This window comes from Aythya ferina (genome assembly GCF_964211825.1).
Source record: "Aythya ferina genome assembly, chromosome: 5".
Classification (NCBI taxonomy): Eukaryota; Metazoa; Chordata; class Aves; order Anseriformes; family Anatidae; genus Aythya; species Aythya ferina.
Window position 1 is genome coordinate 29571907 of NC_140301.1, and position 19660 is coordinate 29591566.

Here is a 19660-nt window from a genome sequence, read left to right on the forward strand (position 1 = left end):
ATGGTTACATTATCACAGTGTATTTATGGGTAACACATCCTAAGAACTTCATCTTTTAACAGCTGTGTTTGTAACTCTAAAAGGTATTTTGGCAAATGATGTTGTTGAAATATAGGCTTCATAGTTCTGTTTTCTTCTGAGTCTACTGTAAATGATGCTTGTCACAATTGGCTTTGTTCCCAACAGAGGGAATACCTTCTCCTCACCCATGACAATCTTCTGTGAGTTTTTCTGGTTCTTGTTTTGTTTTTCATCCTCTCTGACATCCTTTTTCCCTTTCAGATTTCCACACCATTAGACAGTATTTTTTAAGTTCCTCTGCAAAATACCATGAGCAGCCACTTATTCAGAAATACAATATTTGAATAAAAAAGATCAAAATTGTTTGTTTATAACAGAGAAGAGAACCGATATGGTTGGGGGTTTTGTGTCCATCCCTTCTGCCTACTCCCCTGCTGGGGAAACAAACAAAAAAAAAATAGATCAACTACATCTGTTTTGAGTCAGTCGCTTCTATCTTCTGGTTTTCCAAGAATAGCCAGATGCTGCCATTGGTTAGCTAGCTGTTGGGGAGGAAAACGCGGGCTGTGCCAGTAGCACAGTCTCTTGAAAACACGGGTCCAAATGTGTGCTCGCTGTGAGTCATGGCTGCGTGTTTGGGTGTTTTGCACTGCAATTCCTCCTCGTTAGGGGGGATGAGCTCCTGGCCTTATACCTGTTGGAGGGGAGAGGGGCTGGGTGGGGTTCAGGACAGAACCTGGGGGGCTTCTGCCACAGGAGTGATGGTATAATAATGTGCCTTTAAAACTAGTTTTCCCAAAACATGACTGGAATCAAGTCGTTTAATGAAGGATCTTCAGCACTATGTACCTGTAGGTTGTGAAGTGCTCGGTGGTGCTATCAACCCCCCTTCCCTAATCTTCCTTTCCACCTGATGCAGAGCGTTGGGGATGTGCTTATTTAGGGCGAAGCTTCAAGAGCTGGGGCACGATGAGCATTAAGGACCCAACTGACTTTGTGTGCGGTGAAAACACTAAAAGAACACTAAAAGGAGCTGTGTGGCGGGGGACAAGGCACTCTGGGCGCTTGGTGAGCTGTGGTACTGACAGGAAATGGACATGCAGTGAGAAGGGGGAGGTAATTTTCCTTTAACTTCAGAAGGGAGAGGCGATTTTCTTTCTTTTATTTCACAGAACCAGCTGCCCGACCGTGAGGGCCGTTTTCCAGCGGGCCTCACCCCACCACCACCACCCCCCTCCCCCCTTCCCTCCGCGCCGCCGGGGGGCGCTGCGGGGGGCCGTGCGCAGGCGCGGTGCGGCCCCCTCCGCAAGGGCTGCCGGGCTGCCGGCGGCGCGGGGGCGGGCGGGCGGCCCGGGGCCCGGACATAAGATGGCGGCGGCGTTGCTGGGGAGGCGGCGGCGGCGCTTGCGGCCGTGCGGGCTGTCGCGGAGCGCGGGCGGTGCGCGGCTCTGCCCGGGCTCGCAGGGCGGATAGAGCGGGGCCCGGCGGGCGGAGCAGGCGCCGCCATGGGCTCGCAGGTGCTGCAGATCCTGCGCCAGGGCGTGTGGGCGGCGCTGAGCGGCGGCTGGTACCAGGACCCGCACCAGGGCGCCGGGGTCAACGCGCTGCACCTCTACCTGTGGCTCTTCCTGCTCGGCTTCCCCTTCACCCTCTACATGGTGAGCGGAGCGGAGCGGGGCCGCGCCGCGGCGGGGGGCTGCTGGCCTCAGCCCTGCCCGCGGGGGCTGGCGGAGCCGCCGGCCCTCGGGACGGGCAGCGCGAGAAATCCCCGCTTGTGCCGGCTGCGGGGCGGCCCCGGCGTTTTTGGGGTGATTTCGCGTTAAACGTACCCGGTGCTGGGATCGCGGTGATTAAAAGCGCTGACCTTCAGAGCTAGGAGTGCTCCCGGTGTGTGGAGTTGGCTTCAGGAAGGGTGCAGCCAGCTGTGGCAGGAGGAGGCTTCTTTCTGTTGCCCCTCCTGTGTTGTACATAACTTAAAGTACTAATATTTCGCCTCAGGTTTCTCGTTAGAACAATGTGATCATTTTGGGTGTGATGGGACCCGTCCTGGGCGTGACACAGAACGCAGTTTGCAAATCTGCCAGGTCCAGAGGCTCTGGGAACATAAAGTAGAAACTGCCTTGTAAAAAAATATGAGCTAGCAAATGACACCTCAGAGGAGAGACTCCGCACGAGCGCAGTTGTGAAGGCTTAGAGCTCTTGGGCCTGGTGTTTGCTTTGTGAAAAAAGCAATATTTACATCTGGAATGTGAAATGCTGCGAATTAGCTACTGTGGGAGAGGAGGTTACAGCCCTGTGAAGTTCTGAGTTCATACTGCTGTGTCTTGGAAAAGGTAGCTCCAAGGCTTTTTGTTTGAAAGCTTTAGACTGCTGGCAAGGAAACCGCAGGCTGAGACAAACTGCTTTTAAAACCAAAGTTGATGTGACAACAGTTAGATAAAACTTTCCACTAAGCAGATCCACCCGCAATAAAAACTGAGAATCTGTATCTACTCAGAGTTCCGCTGAAGATGGGAAGGAGAGAGACCTCCTGGTCTCAAATGCAGCTTTTTCAGAAGTAGTTCTCTTCTGTTTGGGCAAAATAGTTTGTTAGCACAGCAGAATAGGTAGTTAGTGCTACCTTGCACTGAAGGCTGCTTATAAAGGTAAAGTGAACTATGTGCTGCATGGCAGGAGACTTTTGAGGAGGGTCTGATTTATTTAACATGCCAGTCTGCTGTCAGCTGATAAATCCAGACCAGTGTTGGGATCTCCTGCTGCTCTCGAAGCAGCAGTTGGGTTTCGGTTGCTCGTAGTATGGGGTAAACTTCAGTGTTTGCTTAAACTTGTTTCTTTCCCTGTGCACAGGGAAAAGATGAGCAAAAGCAAGCTGCTTCAGGTTTTGTTGAGGTCAGAGAAATTCTCTTGCTTCATAGCTCTGGACAAGTTAAAGATGCAACAACAAGTGCCAACTTCCCTGAGAAAAAGTAGGGAGATTAGTCACAAGTTGAAGCAGATTGAATCATATTTGGCTGTTTTCCCTCTTTCCACCCTCTGCAGTTTAAGTGTTGTCTAGACATAAACTAAACAGGCAGAACAGTGATGGTCATCTTAGTCCTTTAGCATCTCTTAACTTCTTGTCAGGCTAAAAAGGGGTAAATGTTGCATAGCTGTAGGACATACATAAATAAGCAGAAGTCGCTAAAAAGTCTTAGGTAATTGTAGTCTGAATTCTGAGTGTGGCTCACTGCTGTGTAGGAGGGAGTTTCTAAGCTAGCTTCAAATGACTTGTTGCTGGCAGACAACCCTGTGTGTTTAAAAAATAAAGTATATATAAAGACCTAACATGCTGGCAGGTCTTACATTCCATATCAAACTACCTCATGTAAGGAATTCCAAGATCGGAGTGCTGCTTTGGTGCACAAGGGCAGCAGGAAGTGTAGATAGTTCCAAGTTGTTCAAGTAAAACAAAGGCAGTAGAATCCCTTCAGAACTTAGCCAGTAACGGGTTCTCAAGACTGAATGCACCTTACATGAAGCTAATCACTTCTTTCAAGTGTTATTTGTTCCCAAACAGGATCAGAACGTGATCTTTTTTGACTCTGGCAATTCAGATGCACTTGTGAAACCATAAAGACATGGTTTGTTGCACCAAGCGCTGATAATCTTCCATCTGTGCATTCAGCCCGTTGGTCCCCTGTCTTCAGAATAGAATTTGGTAGCAGTTGTGGTTACCAAGTTGTTGTGTATCTGTGTGTTTCTTGGCTTGTGTTTGCCAGTGCTCATAGGGCTGATGGGTTTAACGCGAGGTGCTAACCAGTTGAAGGAATTAGCAGCCAAATTCAGCTAGTCTTTTTTCCTTGCTCTGTTTTTTTTCTGCCTTCTGAGCTTGGACACATGGAAGTCTGTGGTCTGTACCCTCGGTGAAGGAGAGCAGACAAACAGATGCATCCATGTATCGGTATTACAGATCAGGATGCTCTTGTTCTGTGTTTCTGTCATAAGAGCTGGTCCCTGGTTTTAGATGAATCCAAAACTCAGGTTGGGAGAAGAAAATATGCCAGAACATGAGGAGACTGCATAGCTGGGTTGCAAAATACAGTGGTGGCGCTGCAAAAAGATGCCCTAAATCCAGAGGCTGATGTTGTGTACCGGTGTTGCAAGGGGGAGGAGAGGGGAGGAGGCTGCCAGAGGCTTCCCCGGCCGGAATGCTGTCCCAGCCCCACCACGTGTGCAGGAGGGGGCGAAGTCTTGGCTCCTGCACCTGGGGAACTTTGCCAGGGGCTGGTGATGAGCCAGGAGCGTACCTTGCTTGGGGTGATGGGCTCGTACCTACACAGCTCGTCTCTCAGGCGCATTTACACAAGAGTTCACTTAAGACTTCTGATTTCCTGACCTGTGTACATAGCTATAGGAGTAGGTCATGCAAATGCAGCTTCGTGTGAAAGTCTTCTCTAGAGGAGTTCCCTGAGATAAATGTCATTTCTTAAATGGAGAGTTCGAGTACTTGGCTGTGTGATGAGAACCCCTGTATCTCACGTTGTTCTAAGCCACATCTAGTGTCTTGGCTAGTAAAGGTTTCGTTTGTACGTTCCAAGTTTCAGTCAAAAATTGGATAACTTGTAAGTGAACGTGCTTCCAGATAGCAGCAGTTCCTCAGGGCTCTGGCTGTTCATAAACAAACGGTGACAGATCTGCTGTTTCTGGATCATCTTTCCTCTTCTCCATTATGATTGTGTCTGTAAAATACTGGCCTTAAAATGCTGGAACTTCAGAGCATTTTACAAGGCAACTATTATAGTTAAATGAATATTTGATTGATGTCGCTTACATAAGGACTTCCAATCTGATTTGGACTGGGAGAGAGTCCTATGAATGTTCTTAACAGCTAACACCTACACCTCTATTCCCCAAGTAATTGGGAAACTTCATCTTATCTGTGGTGCCTAGCTAAAGCTGGATGTGTCTTGAGAAGATCCATAAAGTTGCCTTTGATTCTTCGTAAGTGCAGCACAAGCTGTGATGAGGTGGAACTTCCTCTGTTTCCTGGCACTTCTGTGTTTGAAATGGTGACTCAAGGTACAGACACCTTTGTGGTTTAAATGGGAGTGTTTTAAAGCCCCATGACTGGTGGTCTGAGGCTTCTGCTCTGGTCTAGGTTGACATCTGATGTCTAGGAGTGCTCAGGTGTTTGCCACCCACCCTGCCACAAAGGGCGTGCTGTGGCACAGCTGAGATGGCCTTGCAGCCTCTGTTTCCAGAAAGGACAGCCCTACTCCTCAGAACTGTGCACTGCTGCATCTTAACTTTGTTCACTGCTCTTTATTTATCTGACCAACAAGTTTTACTCCCCTTGCATTAAACCTCAGGTGTTTCAGGAAGGTGCAGCAGTAGACCACTGGTTACCAGTTACGGGTTTCTTCCTACCTGCCTAGGGGAGCGAGTAGTCTGCTGCAGGGAGTGGGACTGTGCTTTTCCTTGACAATGAGGTGATAGTACAGCAGACTTGCAGTTTTAGTTTAAGATCACATCCAAATCATGCCTTGTAATGTGTGCTTTAGAATAGGAGAGAGTAAAAATGGGGTGCAGTGCTCTGCTCTTTGTATATAGTTTTTATCATGTAGGGGAAAGATGAAAGCCAGAGTAGCCAGTCTTGAAATAACTGATTATTTTGAGATAAGAGTCCACATATATCAGTATGCATTTCATAAGTTGTCTTGAAAGGTATAAATTTTGAAAGTGAATGCTGAGGGAAAGGTGTTAGAAAGCTGGTGTCTGCCCTGCTGCTTTCCTCCCCACCCCGTGTTCTTGACAGAACTTGACTTCCCTTTAAGGTACAGGGAAATACTTTTAGCTTAGAGTTGATCTAATTTTTTATTTGACTTGTTCAAACACAGGATGGCTGATGTTTTCAACAGAATGTAATTAAAGCAGGCAGTTTTTGTATGGTCATGTCTAGCTCTCTTTTCTCCTATTAGAGCTTCAGGTGCGACTGGTGCTGTTTGCTGTCTGTTTTCTTCTGGTGCCAATGAAAGTGTCCTTAGTGATGTGCAGTAAAAGGAGTGTTTCTGTGAAATACTGCAGCAGGTACAGACCTAGAGCTTGTTAGCAGGCACTCACTAGTTATAACCTGAGGATTTTAGTCTGTTGGGCCCAGTAAAAATGCTTGTGAAATTTCTCATGAAAACAACTGCAATGAGAGCTAGCTGGAGACTTACAGGACTTCAGCATTCCTATTACAATCTTGATGATCCTGTTGTGTAGGATACTCACTTACACTGGTCTCATCAAATGGGGTAAAATGTCACATACTACGTAAATTACACTACGGTTATATTAGGTTGGAAAGGATCTTCAGGATCCTCAAAGCTGACTCTTAACTGACTGGCACTACCAAGTGCCATCACATCCCTTAGTGCCACATCCACATGTCTCTTAAATGCCTCCAGGGCTGGGGCCTCCACCACTGCCCTGGGCAGCCTGTGCCAATGCTTGGCCACCCTCTCCATGAAGAAATTCTTCCTAATGTCTGATCTAAACCTCCCCTGGTGCAGTAATGTCATTTTAAGTAGCCGTGGCTTGTGGAGAAAAGACCCCAAATGGAAGCTGGGTGTTTATAAGTTTGGCAAAGAAGAACAGGGAAGGCACCAGTGGTTTAGGCTGAGGTGAAGTAAAGCTACCTCTCGAGGCTAGGATGCAGAGAAGTTGCTGGTACCATGGGTAGTGCTGCTGTGCCACAGCATGAGGCTGAGCTGAGCTACGATCAGAGAGCAAACAATGCTGGACATGCTCAAGTTTCTTCTATTCCCAGAATATACATCCTATCCAGAGAGGAGTAAGTCCTAATACATACAAAGAATGAAAAATATTGAGTTAATTTATTGTGTTATTTTGAACACTCTGAAGTCCTGTGGAAATGGGATGTGAGGAAAAAGCACCCTTTAAATCTTTGTTGGGTTTGATGCAAGTTGCATTCATTTTCCATGTTTTGTATCTTGTTCTCAAAGCTTTCCTTTGCAGAAAGGGATCGTAGATCTTGCATTTCACAGGATAACCTGGATACAGTGTGTGACCTGGTCGCTGATGGATAGGAGGAAAAGAAATTTAAGAGCTCTCCAGATAGCTAGAAAGTATAGGCTTGTCTCTTACAGACTAACTTTGGTCACGTAGTGTTAAGCTGATTGCAGAAATGGCTTCTGAACAGTGGGCGCTTGTAAAGGAGAGGCCAATCGAACTCGTGTTTGTGATTTGGTAGCAGACGGCTTAGCAGGTACAGGAAGATTAAACATTTTGCCAGAGTTAATGGGCTTGCCCGTGCTTGCAGAAAGCTAGCTGCCTCTGAAGCGTTGCGTTTCTGGAGGAAACCCTTGTTGTGTTGCTCCAGGGGTTATAGAAGCCGTTAGCATCGCTGCGGCTCCTGGTTGCTTATTGATGCCTTTTTTTGTATGTCTTTGTTTCCTCTTTCTCCTCCTGAGGTGGTGTTTGGTAAGTGAATCTTTCCCTATCCATGGGGTCTTGTCCAGCTCAGCATGAACCATGGCAGGCAACATCGAAGTCAGCATACCTCAGCTTAGTTTGCCTGTCCCCTTTCAAATGCTGTATTAGGTGTTGACTTGTTTTAGAGGATGGGATGTGGGTTAAACTTGATCTCTTTAAGAAAAGAAATCGTAACGAGTAACCTCCCCCCGATAGATTCTAGACTCAATTATTTATACTTGCTTGGTTTGGGAAATGTTGTGTTGATTGATTGGTTTTGATTCCTGCCAGAAAGTCAGCAACCAGATTAGGGATTGGTTTTGTTCTGAAGTCAACAGTTGGTGCAGTATTTAGGAATAATTATTCCTTTACCCCTTTTGTTACTACAGTATTTTGTATTTAGATATCTCTTCGAACAGTGTTTTTGCTAAACTCCCAGCTCAAACGACTTCCAGTTCTTTCAGGCCATTCTCTTGAATATGTAGAAATACTAATGTTTTAATCACATCTCTGTCAAAAGTGACTAAAATTAGCTCAATGTGCAAGATGTAGAGGGCTTTCTGTCGTACTTTCTGGTCATGTTCCCTTTCTGCAGCATGTGCATGGGCCTTTGATTGCCATAAAGACCCCTCAGTTGCTGAGGGTTATAAGGGAGGGTGAAGAGATGTATGAAACAAGCTGGGCTTAACCTTAAAATAGAGGTCTAAAAAGGCAGCTTACTTATTCTTCTCTTCTGCTGAGTTGATGTTTGTGCTGGATAACAAATGCTGTTCAATTCCTATTGTCATTTGTCTGTATATAGGCTTAAATGTTCAGAATGTGATATGAAACTGTACTAGCAGCAGGGTAAAGGACAGTGATGTAGCAGAATATTTGAGTACCCAACCTGGTGTTGCTTTTGTGAGGAACAAGGTGTGTTTGTGGGTGGCATCTGAGAATTAATACTTCATTTCATTTAGCGACTGGGCGAATGAAGTGGCAAAAGTATAAATGCAAATAAAAGGTGAATTAGAAAGGTAAAAGCCTTGAAGGGAAAACTGGAGCTTGACCAGTATCCTGAACGCTTCTGCAACAGCTCTCAGGCTGTGCTTAGTGTCTGCTGCTGAAGTGACTGATCTGTAAAAGCCTGGTGGGTCTCAGCAAAAGCTGTGTGAGAAGTCTTAATTTTAAGTGGAATTTCCTAAGTTGAATTTAGGACTGAGGTTATTTGTATGGCTTTTGGCCACCTCTGACACAGCTGAAAAGTTCTCTTCAGAAGATCTGCGTTGGCTGCCTTTCCTTGGGCATGTAATGGTCGAGTACAAATGCGCCTTGTAGCATGTGGTCTTGCAGGCTGATGTGGGCTTCTGCTTCAAAGTGTGAGCCATGAATGTAAACAGACCTCTTTTGTATGCAGGTAGGGGAAAGCTAGCCTTTTGTGACTGATCCATATCTCGTCATGCAAGAGTAGCTGTTGGAAGCTGACAAGCTAAGTTAAAACATCTAGTTGGGGTAGTTGAGCAATTTTCTCCCATCCACCATGCTGTCACTTTTTTTTTCTCCAAAAAATGGAATTGATATTGTGTGCTAGCCCTAAAACAAAGTCTCATTCTGTGCTTAGCTTAGTCTTCAAGTTGCTTAAAATCTCTCCCTCTTACTTAGAAAAAGTAATTGAAAATATGGTGACATAAAAATCATGCTAGCTGTAGATCTCCTAGTCTTGGTCCCACAGCCCAACAGAGAACAAGAATGAGACTTAAATTTGGCTCTCAAACATGAGTGGTTAGTCTACTTAGCAAGCTACTGTGGTGCTTTGGTATCTTGTAGTCCAAGATTTTTAAAAATCTTGCTGGACTTCTAATTATCTCCATGCAGGGTTTACCTTTATAGTGTGTGTATGGCTTTTTATCTTTAATTTTTAATAAGTTCACAATTTCCTTAATGAAGGAAACTGTTAAACTCCAGGTGGCTGTATGTATTCATATGGACGTTTGATCTCATATTCACTAACTCTTCTTCTGCTCTTCTTTTGAAAGGCCCTTCCTTCTTCCATGATGATAGTAGCTGTCTACTGCCCGGTAATAGCAGCACTCTTTATCGTTTTGAAGATGGTGAATTACCGCTTGCACAGGGCGCTGGATGAGGGAGAAATTGTGGAGAGGAATGCCACTGAGCGTATGGACAGAGGTGCAAAAACAGAACAAAGCAATGTTTCGGCCAAGAGGAAAGACAGCAATGGGCCCAGGTAAGGTGTCTGCCAATGCTTGTCACTGTTTATCGTTTCCAGCAGTAAACACTTCCATCAGATGTGTAACCAGAATGGTGATCGAAATAACCAGTCCTTCAGAACCACAGAGGTCTGCATCTGTATTCCTCAGTGCTGAAGTGGAATCTTAAAGACCAGACTTTCTTATGTGTTAGGTTTGAAATGATGGCTTCATGTTAATTTCCTGGTTCTTCCCCCAGAGGAGTTCTAGAACAGTATTGAAAGCGTTGGAAGCATTGAAACAACAGCATGGAAAATATGTGCTGATTAGGTTGCTAAATACTTAATGAACGCAACCAGAACAAGTAATCTTATTTCAATGATAGACTTGTTTTTAAAAATCATGCTGTCAAAGACTACATGCTAATCATTTTATCACCAAAAGTAACATCTGATCTGGATTTAGTTTGCTTAGTTTTGCAAAAGCAAGATCAGAGGCAATGCTTGACTCCAGTTGTAGGCTTTCTTCAGAAGAACACTGTCCTCTCTACTCAGAAATCCTGGAATTGCTCAGCTCAGTAATGACGGTGATGTTTCTGAAGTACTGTCAATAGGAGGTGATTCCTTTCAACAGATCTTTGCTGTTGCCAGCATTAAAAAAGAGGCTTCCCTCCTCTGACCAGTCAATGTGAAGAGCAAAAGATGACTCATCAGCAAGGGCAGCCTAACCAGTCTGATCAGACTGCGGATGTGTTGTGAGCTCTGTTATCCAGGCCTCTGCTTGGCTGCAGTTAATTGAGGGCATCCTAAGAGTTAGACTATGTGAAATAAATCGATCTTGAATTCTTAGCTTCTTAAAGACCTTTCTCTTTTCTTCAAGTTTCAGGTCCTATGAGTTGTTTTTGGAGTGAGGGATTTGATAGGCTGTCTTGACTTAAAATAGTTGTGTTGATGTTTTTTTTTGTTTTAAATTAATACACCTCAAAACCCTGAAACTTTTAAATAGAGGCACTATGTTATACGGAAATGTAATTAAAAGAAGCCTCTTATCCTGTGTGTTAGGCTTAACGAAAGGAAGTGTTCATGTGGTGTTCTTTAAAATCTTTAGCATAGAAGGGAGAGGATTTCACTGTGCATAGGGGTAGCTTCTCTAGGGATGCGTCTTAAGTTCTTCTATATCTGCTCTCAGCTTAGTATTGCTCACAAAAACCATGTCTTCGATTCCTTTAAAGCTGGTATACAGTAACTTGCTGTATCAATCTTTTATAACCTGACCCTTTTTCCATTGTGTGTTTGGTAACTGAACCTGCTGACTTCAATTGTGACTCCACTGAGGTTACCATACACCCTACTAAAACTGAATTAAGTTGTTTTGGCAGAATGCTTGCCTAAATGTATACTAATGTTGATTCTGCTTAATAAAATTCATGGAAGTAAACTAGTGGTCTGTTCTGTGTGAATGCAACCTTGCTGATGTGTGTTTTAGATGTGGTCCTTGGATTGTAATTTTTTTATAAGCCATGTAGGTTTTGCTTCCAAAACAGTTGCCAGGACTTGGCATGAACTTTCTTGTTCTAGTATCGTGAATTACGTTTTGGATATTTCAGAAGTTCTGTTTTTTTCTGAGGAGCAGTGATTGTGGGCCAAGTTACTACACTATAAGCATTTGTGAGCTCAGACGTAGTGGTTAGTTTTCTGTGTGTCCTGCTTGCCAACTAAAGTTTCATTAACTTTATATGATCCTTGTTCCCACTTTCAGGTCTCTTAACTAGAACTGGGAACAAGGTCAATGCAGAAATTACGGAGTTACTTTTTGGTAAGTGGGATGTGCAGTATATACTAATCTTTGCCTGGAAGCTCACAAGAACACTGGGGTAACATTCAAACCAGTAGAGGAGATATAGGATGAGGTTTGAATGTTGAGACTATGGAGTTAAATCAGAACAGTAATGGGAAAAACTTTTTTGAAGAAACTGTGTATAGGATTTTGTTGTAGTGTTTTTTTGTTTTAATTCTGCTTTCCTAGCATAGGTAGGGTATAAGGGAGATAGGGTAATACAGTCTGCAAAGATGTACTAGACTTTTTCACCCCACACAGACCCTTATAGGGACCACTTCAGATATTGCTATTGATATTTTTGAGGAATTAAGTGATGGATTAGTTTCTGCTCTAAAAATGCATTGTCGATTCTGTTTAGCTTCTAAGAACTGCTCTTTTTTCATTCTGAAGAAAAGTTTATCTGTGAAATAGTGCTTTCAGGTTTCTGACAAAAATGGTGTGCTGTCATTTGGAGGCTTACGTGGAGTGCTTTTTTATCATCTGTTCACATTAGTGTCTGAATAGGATCAAACTCAGGAGGGTTTCTAATCTTTCAAAAAAAACCCACTAGCTTAGTTAAGCAAAGAACAACTTGCTGTTTCTTAAGAGGTGATTGTTTACCATTTCTCATACTCCTTGTGAATTCGAAATTCTCTAGTTAATATCTCTGAAAGAAGGTTGTGTGCTTCAAAGATAGGACTGAGTTGTTGTCTTGGTTCTGTAACTTCTAGTACGATTGACTTCATACTTGACAGGGTGGTGTTAATTACGCTTCAGCTTGTGTGGGGTTTCGATAAACCAAATAAATATTGGGAATACAGGCTCCTAATCTTGTCTCTGAGAAACAGTGCAAGTGTAAGCTGTTAGAGAGTATCAGTGGACCCAAACAGATGTCTTAAAACACTTAACTTGTAGTCTTGCATTTGAGGATAGGAACATGGCTTCTTGTGCCAGTGACTGCTATGACTTAGAGTGGGATAAAGAAAGCATTAACCTGGAGACGTTGCTGTCCTTGACATCAGTCAGTGTGGGAGAGCTGAATTTCACATGTACTTCTCCAAAAGAAAACTGGCAGCTGGAGCATGTGGTTTCTTAATTCATTGCCTTGGCGTTGCATACACTGCTTAAACAAGTAGAGCAAGGAAAAAAAATTAAAAATGGTAATCTCTAACTCTTGCTTATATCTCTATTTTTTTCTCCTTGCATTTTTTCTGTGCCTGGCAGGCCTCTTCTTGATCTCGGAGTTGTTTTGCTTTTTTTTGAGTTTATAACTACTACTTCAAGCTTTAAAGAAAAAGTCTCTTAATACTTGAAATTGTTGTGATCTAGCATATTCAGTACACACTGTGATCCTTCTCATATAATAGCAACTTTACCTTTAGCCTGGCCTCATTTTTCTAGTCAAGTCTGGTCCATCTCAGTCTTTCACCGGGCCCATTCTGGGGCTGTCTAAGTACCTGCAGAAAACAGTAAAGTGAGGAGGATATTTTTAACAATGAGGGTTTTTAACTCCCCTCACCCAGCCTTCCAGAAGATGATGGAGAATGCTTTCTTAAAGGCAGTATATTCTGAAGTCATATGTATTTCAGGTACAATTTCATGGGTCTGCAGGATGGAAGGAAAGGAGCTCTATGGGCAGAGGAAAACGTTCAAAAGAAAAGAATGAAACCCTCCTTCTGCTTTGTACTGAGATCAAAATTGTTCGTTCTAAATTCTCTCTGAAAGTTGTGGTCTGAACATCAGATCTCTTCAGCTAATCAGCCTAAGTCAGGTATTAAACTGAATTAACTTAGGCTGGCAGCTTCTTAAGGCTTTCAGTTTGACACACGAATAAAAAAGCTGCATGTAGTAAATGTGCAGGCTCTGGATGCCTCCTCTGCAGCAATCTTGGTTGCAGGTAGCTGGACATAATTTATTCACTCTTAGCAGTTTGTGTAGTAACTTCACTGCTGTTTCGTTGCTATTCTTTTCACTTTGCAAGCAACCATTTGCTCTAAGGTATAAAGTTAGCAAACTGTTAGAAATTGGTTGTAAGACGTGATAGCAGGAACAAATAGCAACTGTGCTGGCAGTGAAATGACTCTTAAGGATGTGGGCTACAATGGCATTTGGAGTCTTCTGTGCGTACAATAGTTAATCCTGGAAATCTGTACTTCCTGCTTGTTCCTGCAGACGTTTCTGTTTTGTTTGTTACTAACTCTTGTTAATCCTTTAGTTTCTGTGTGCTGTCACAGAACACAGCAGCTGTGCATAGACTCCTCTTGCATTGTATTGTTGCTTATGCTGATATCTGGTGGTTCACTCTTAAACAAAATTGCCTCCTCCCTTTGTCCCTAACTATCATTTGGAGTGTTTCTGAATAAATTACTCAAACGAGGAGGAAACTTAATTTTTTATTTGTGAAAGGCATTATATGTTATTTCTGTAGAGATCATAATATAAGCTGAACTTATGTGTTTAAGAAGGTTTTAGTTAAAACTGAACTTTTTATTATGCCCTTAAGTGTTCTTAAAATGTTTACTTAAGGCATTCTCTGGCTACAGCTGATAGAAATTAAGCTGAATTCTGCATCTTGTGTTTTTTGTTTTTACCTGATTCTCCTTTAGCATTATTGATAAGATTAGGTCAGAAAGGGCTTGGTAAACAATCAGCAATAAGAGCATGCTTATGTCATGCTGCTGAGCTGTACCAAAATGGTAACTCTTTTTGATTTGCTGGACTTGGACCAGGACCATATTGTTCTGCTGAGTCATGGCTGGTTGTCTCTTAAGCTGGCTTATTTTTTACTAATGTGATATATTCTGAACTACAGAGATGACTGTTTTTAACCCTTTGATGTAGGAACATTCAGGTTGTAGAGTTAGGGATTGAGTGGCCTCTGCATGATCTGGAATGGTTCCCAGGGTTGTGCCCCAACATTGTGCTCTTTTCTCTGAGATTACAACAGCTTGAAATGTCATACTAAGGTATAAATTGTGTTTCAGGTCCTTCAGTCTATTGACATAGTTTATAATACCCTAGCTTGATGTTCTTGCGTTTAAAAAAAAAAAAAAAGCTATTACGTGTCGGACTTACTGCATCTATGAGTCGAGCTGTATATTAACTAAGGCCTGCTGTGCTTCCTGTCTGTTTCTCGTTCTCCAGAAGTAACACAGGGTTACATCTTTAGTTTCCTTTTCCAAAGGGAGAAGGATCAGACACGGATTATTTCTCCAGCAAAATGCTGGAGTGGACTTGTCACAGGCCCAGCTTGCTCTTGTCAAAGGCAGGTGTTTACAAAACAAACTGAATTATGGTGAATTATAATTTGGTGATGTTGGTCCAGAAAATACTTATAAATCAATACTCATTAATCTTGAAATGGTTAAATCACTAGGACATATAATATATGTATTGCAACTTAAAATGTTTCTTGGTAGGGCCTGCCAACTTTCTGAAGGAGAATTCTTCCTGGTAGGAAGAAGTGGCTTGTGCCCTTAGGCCCTCTATCTTTGTGCCTTTCCAATAACTTTCACTGATAGCGTGTGGTTACTTGGTTAACTCATCCTTACTTTTGCTCCTAGGTCCAGTCTAAGGTAAACTTTTTCATCTGGATAATGGCAAATCCCTTCAATTTGACTCTTTCCCCTGCTTTTTTATTTGGGACTTTTTCTGATTTCTGGATATTCACTTCTGGATCGATGATCCAAAAGTTATGTGTGTCTGCGTGTAGACAGGGAGGTAATTCCATATGCCAGCATTTCCAAATACGTATGAGTTCCTAATTCTTCACACTTCTGTGCTGGCCAGTGACAGTGAAGCTGCAAGAAAGCAAGCAGCTTCTGTACTAGGTAATGAGGTGTTCCAGCTCTCCTGGAGGTTTCTGCATCACATTGGCAGTATTTATCTAAAGAACTGGGATTTATTTGAGCTCCTGACATTTGAAAAGTTTAAAAAAAAAAAAAAAAAAAAAAAAGTTTTGAATTGCTACTCAGTGTAGACAGACTTTTTCTATGTTTAACTGGTAGGTTAATTATTTTTAATCTTTCTCTCAGTGACCCTGGTGGAGGGATTGAGATGTCAGAGTTCATACGAGAAGCCACTCCTCCTGTTGGCTGTAGCTCACGCAATTCTTATGCTGGAATAGATCCAAACAACCAGGTAAGAATTAATGCTCTCACAGTTGCTGCTTTAGTACTGCTGGCTTTGCAACCTGTAGTGTAATCCTTGCTGATATTTTCCTAATTTAGTTTTACTTTTTTTTTTGATTGTACTAGGGTCAGCAACTCTACCTTTCTGTACTGCTTAACTGCTTTATTGGGATGGAACGCCATTCTCCCAGCTGCATAATTCTTGCTCATTCCCATTTCGTGTTTGTTCTAGGAATAGCTGGATTTTATGTGGCAACATAGCAGAAAGTATTCTTTTTGCTCTTTTAGCCTTCTTCTGATTTAGTAGATCAAAATGGCTCAGAGCATGGTCAGATATAAATGCCAAGACCTGCTGTCATGGGATCCTGTCATCGTTTTGGTATCAGCGAGTCGCTGCATAGCTCAGACTGTAACTTCATCCTTGTGTTCTTTGTTTTCCCTCCCCTACATCTGTTTGATCTGTCTTCTAGATACTTTATTGGCAAACTTCAGTTGCGCTGATTTCTTAGGAGGCTTCTGTTAAGTCTTAAGATGTTTGCACTATTGATTATCTCTTGCCATGCTAAATTGGTTTTTGAAAGTCATTATTCCTGGCAGTTCAGAGTCTGCAATTTAAAAACATTGATTTGATAGAGCATGAAGCAAGATATATTGGTGGAAATAAAAAGACTAAAACTGCTAATTTTTTGATAGCCTTAGCAAAATCTTCACTGTTTTGATAACTCAGGGTCAGGAAGAAAGCAATAAGTAGGGGCTGCTGTATACCAGATGGAGGGGCTGGAACTTGGCCTTTTTAGGTTGCAATGCATCTTCATTATGCTCTATTTGTCTTCAGTTTCACTGGGGAAGCTGATCTGCTTCCTTATTATGTCTGCTAGATGTATGCATTTGACTTGTACAGTGCTTCCTGTACAGTTCCTTTTATTTGGCTTGTGATGTTTAGCCAGTTGTGGCATCTTTCTTCTACCAACTCCTCAAGAGTGAGTTGATTTGACTGGCCAGACAGTAACATTATGTTGACAGTGAGCAGTGCAGTGTTGTATTAAAGATATAGAAGCTATTTTTGGATCAAGTGGAAATCCTTGGCTTGGTATTACAACATTGAGTCCTTCTAATTAGCTCTGTGCTCAAGCAGTACACAGTCTAGTGTTATGCTGATGTTGATGTTTTAGCTGCATAATGCTTTGTTACACAGCATAGATCGGCTCTAAGAGATTTTTCTCATTTGAAGAAAGTGAGTGTTTTGTAGTGTTCAAAGGAATAGGTGGTGATGGTCCATGTGGGACGAGATGAGTAGACTGAGGTTCATGTTTCTTTGGCTGGGCTTTGTTTGGAATAGCTTTTTCAACACTCAACAGTTTTGATGTTCCTGTATTAAGATCCGTGTTCTTTGCTGTGTGTTTTAATGCTGATGCTAGAACACAGGTAAAGCTACTGATAGAAATCAGTGCTTGCTAGTCCCATGTGACTGAATTTGCAGCATCAGAAGGGTATGTGAACAGTAAGCAGCTGAGTTCTGTTCAACTTTCATGTGCTGATGCATTGCATTCATCTGTAGCATCTGAAGGCAAGGCATATTACTGAAGGGGAAAAATGTTAAAATATAGCAAAATGACTAACTAAAAATGTGCATGACAGTGTAGTAAAGAAAATGAATTAAACAAGCTTCTGCTGCTCTACTGTATTACACATAGCAAAGCTGTTCTGCTGTAGTATGGTTGAATAAAATCTGCACACGAGCTCAAATTTCTTTTAAGTACAGCAAATTTAAGGTAGAATTAGATGTATGCTTTTTTTCCCTGAGTCACTTGAATTAAGGACTTCTGAAAAACAGCATTGTAAAGAGTATACAATCAAGTTGATTTGCCATTTATTATTTTGAATTTCTCAGGGGTTCATTGCCTGCCTTTGAATGCCCTTTGCTTATCCTGTTTGAGTGATTTAATTATGTGACAGTTATGCTGTTTTTCATGACAATCAAAGCTCTTTGAGAGAGGTGATAGTGGAAATACTATTAAAGAAGAGATAAGTAATCCATAGTGCCCTGCAAAATACTTGCTAGAGATTATAGCAGGTTTGTAGAAAGGCAGACTGTAATCCTAAATGGCTAGCTAGTTTTTAAATAAGGAGATATATGCCTGCTGATTGGCCTTTGAACATGGCTAAAAATCAGATTATAAAACTTAAAATGTGGTGGTAACTAATATCTAAGAATAATTCAAGAAATGCTGCAGTCTTTCACTAAGCAGTTCACTTGCCTTGAAGTGGCTGTACTCTGTGGACTCAGAAACTGCATTCAAAAGAAAACAACAGCAATTTCAGGAAAAAGAGGGAGGAGCAAGATACCGGAAGAATTATTAGGTTAAATTGATCTAATTTACTAATATTTAGTATTCTAAATAGGTGGTATTTACAAATTTGAACAGAAGTTTCATATTCAGGTGATATTTCCCTCGAGTGTTTTAGGCAACCATGGATACTGCATCGAACGTTCAGCTTCACAAGAGCAGTTATTAGTGTATCACCACACTAGTAATTTTTTTTTCCCCCACACAGGGTATTTTCAAGGAAAACTCCCAGATTACAAATTGTGGTTTTTGAAATCAACATAGTAAAATCCCTAAGCATGTTCATCGTAAAACAAAGTAATGGTGGGGTAGTTGGATGCATAATTAGATGTCTTGCTATGTCAGTTTGCAGCGGAAACATCCCGAGGCAGAAACAACTCTACAATGTTGTGCTATTGTTGGAAGCTTTTGTGCCTTCAAAACTCTCCCTTAGGTGTATAGACAAATGCACGCATAATAGGAAACAGTTGAGTAATTCCTGTAAGCTTACGGCTTTCTACGTAATTCCCTGTTTCTAGGTTGGATCTGGGTTCTCCCGTCTGGGAACAGCAGCAACAATCAAAGGTGAGATTTTTGGCTGCTACTTACAATCGCTTTGCGGTAGCATTTCAAACCAATAATGTTGTTTACTTTGTTTCCAAATACTGACTACCTTGTTTACCCTCAAAACTCTTTTGGGGAGGTAAGTACAGCATTTAAGAAGTGGAAGAAGGCTACCTGGGAGCTACAAATAAAGTGCCTAAAACACTAGGAGAGAATATCCTAGGATATGTGCTGTTTTCCCTGCAAGGTTTTATTTTTCTTGTAAATGGTGAGCCTAGGGGGTGATTTGAGTGGAGTTCTTCCTACAGTTTTGAGTTCTGTTTAACCAGTGATCCTTCTGGTATTGAGGTTTCAATGACTTGATTATTTCTGATTACTTGGCATCAAGCAAAAGTATTGTCCAAGACAGACATTAAGAACTCCTCTGAGAGGAAAAGTTGAATAGTTTCTGTCATGGAAAGTTGCTCTTTTGTAAATTTGCTAAGCTGGTAATAAGATAAAAGAAAACAAGGTGTGTTGTTTTTTTTTTCCCACCTCCCTGATTTTTTTCTTTACTTTTTTTTAACTTTACAAATTTCATTACATTCTACCACTCATTTTAATTGCCAATGGTGCAAAAAGGAGTATTCAAATAGATAAATGTTTAAAGAAAATGTATTTATTTTCATTGGCTTTTAAGATGCCTTACCAGTCTTTCTACTGGAGTTTTGTGTAGTAGAATGAAAACAACTCTTATACACACACACAAAAAAAAAGAAATAAGTATGCAATATTTACCTCTATAAGATAAGAGGAGATCTTGTGACTTGTAATTACTGTTATTTACCTTCACATGAAGATGGAAAGGTAACAAGCTGACAGGTGAAGACCTTGCGGTGCATGTAGATATGTGTGTCAATACTTTGAGCACTAGTACTCTTCTTTCTTAAAATTTACAGGAGATACTGACACTGCCAAGACCTCTGATGATATCAGTTTAAGTCTTGGACAGAGTTCTAGCCTATGTAAAGAAGGGAGTGAAGAACAAGGTAAAATTTCTTCTTCCTGCATATTAAATGTGGTGTTTTGTTACAAATGACCCTTTGCTTAACATGCTAAATATATTCATGCGATTTTGTGATAGAATCTAAGAAAGACTATCTTGAAGCTCTGTTTCTTC

General features: G+C 41.9%; 1 protein-coding gene across 9 annotated transcripts in view; it reads left to right on the plus strand.

The window, feature by feature from the left end:
• The first annotated feature begins 1388 nt into the window (after window positions 1-1388).
• PCNX1 (pecanex 1) overlaps window positions 1389-19660 on the plus strand; it is an 85993-nt gene continuing 67721 nt past the window's right edge. For 4 of the 9 annotated variants that reach the window (XM_084521676.1, XM_084521678.1, XM_084521681.1 and 1 more), the window contains exons 1-5: window positions 1389-1679; window positions 9492-9700; window positions 15515-15620; window positions 18477-18522; window positions 19440-19529. In XM_084521676.1, the coding sequence (XP_084377802.1) occupies window positions 1527-1679; window positions 9492-9700; window positions 15515-15620; window positions 18477-18522; window positions 19440-19529 (604 nt within the window). In that variant the 5' untranslated portion in view covers window positions 1389-1526. Of the gene's footprint in view, window positions 1680-9491; window positions 9701-11420; window positions 11478-15514; window positions 15621-18476; window positions 18523-19439; window positions 19530-19660 lie in introns of those variants that run through there. The other 5 variants (XM_084521680.1, XM_084521682.1, XM_084521683.1 and 2 more) reach the window with 3 other exon arrangements.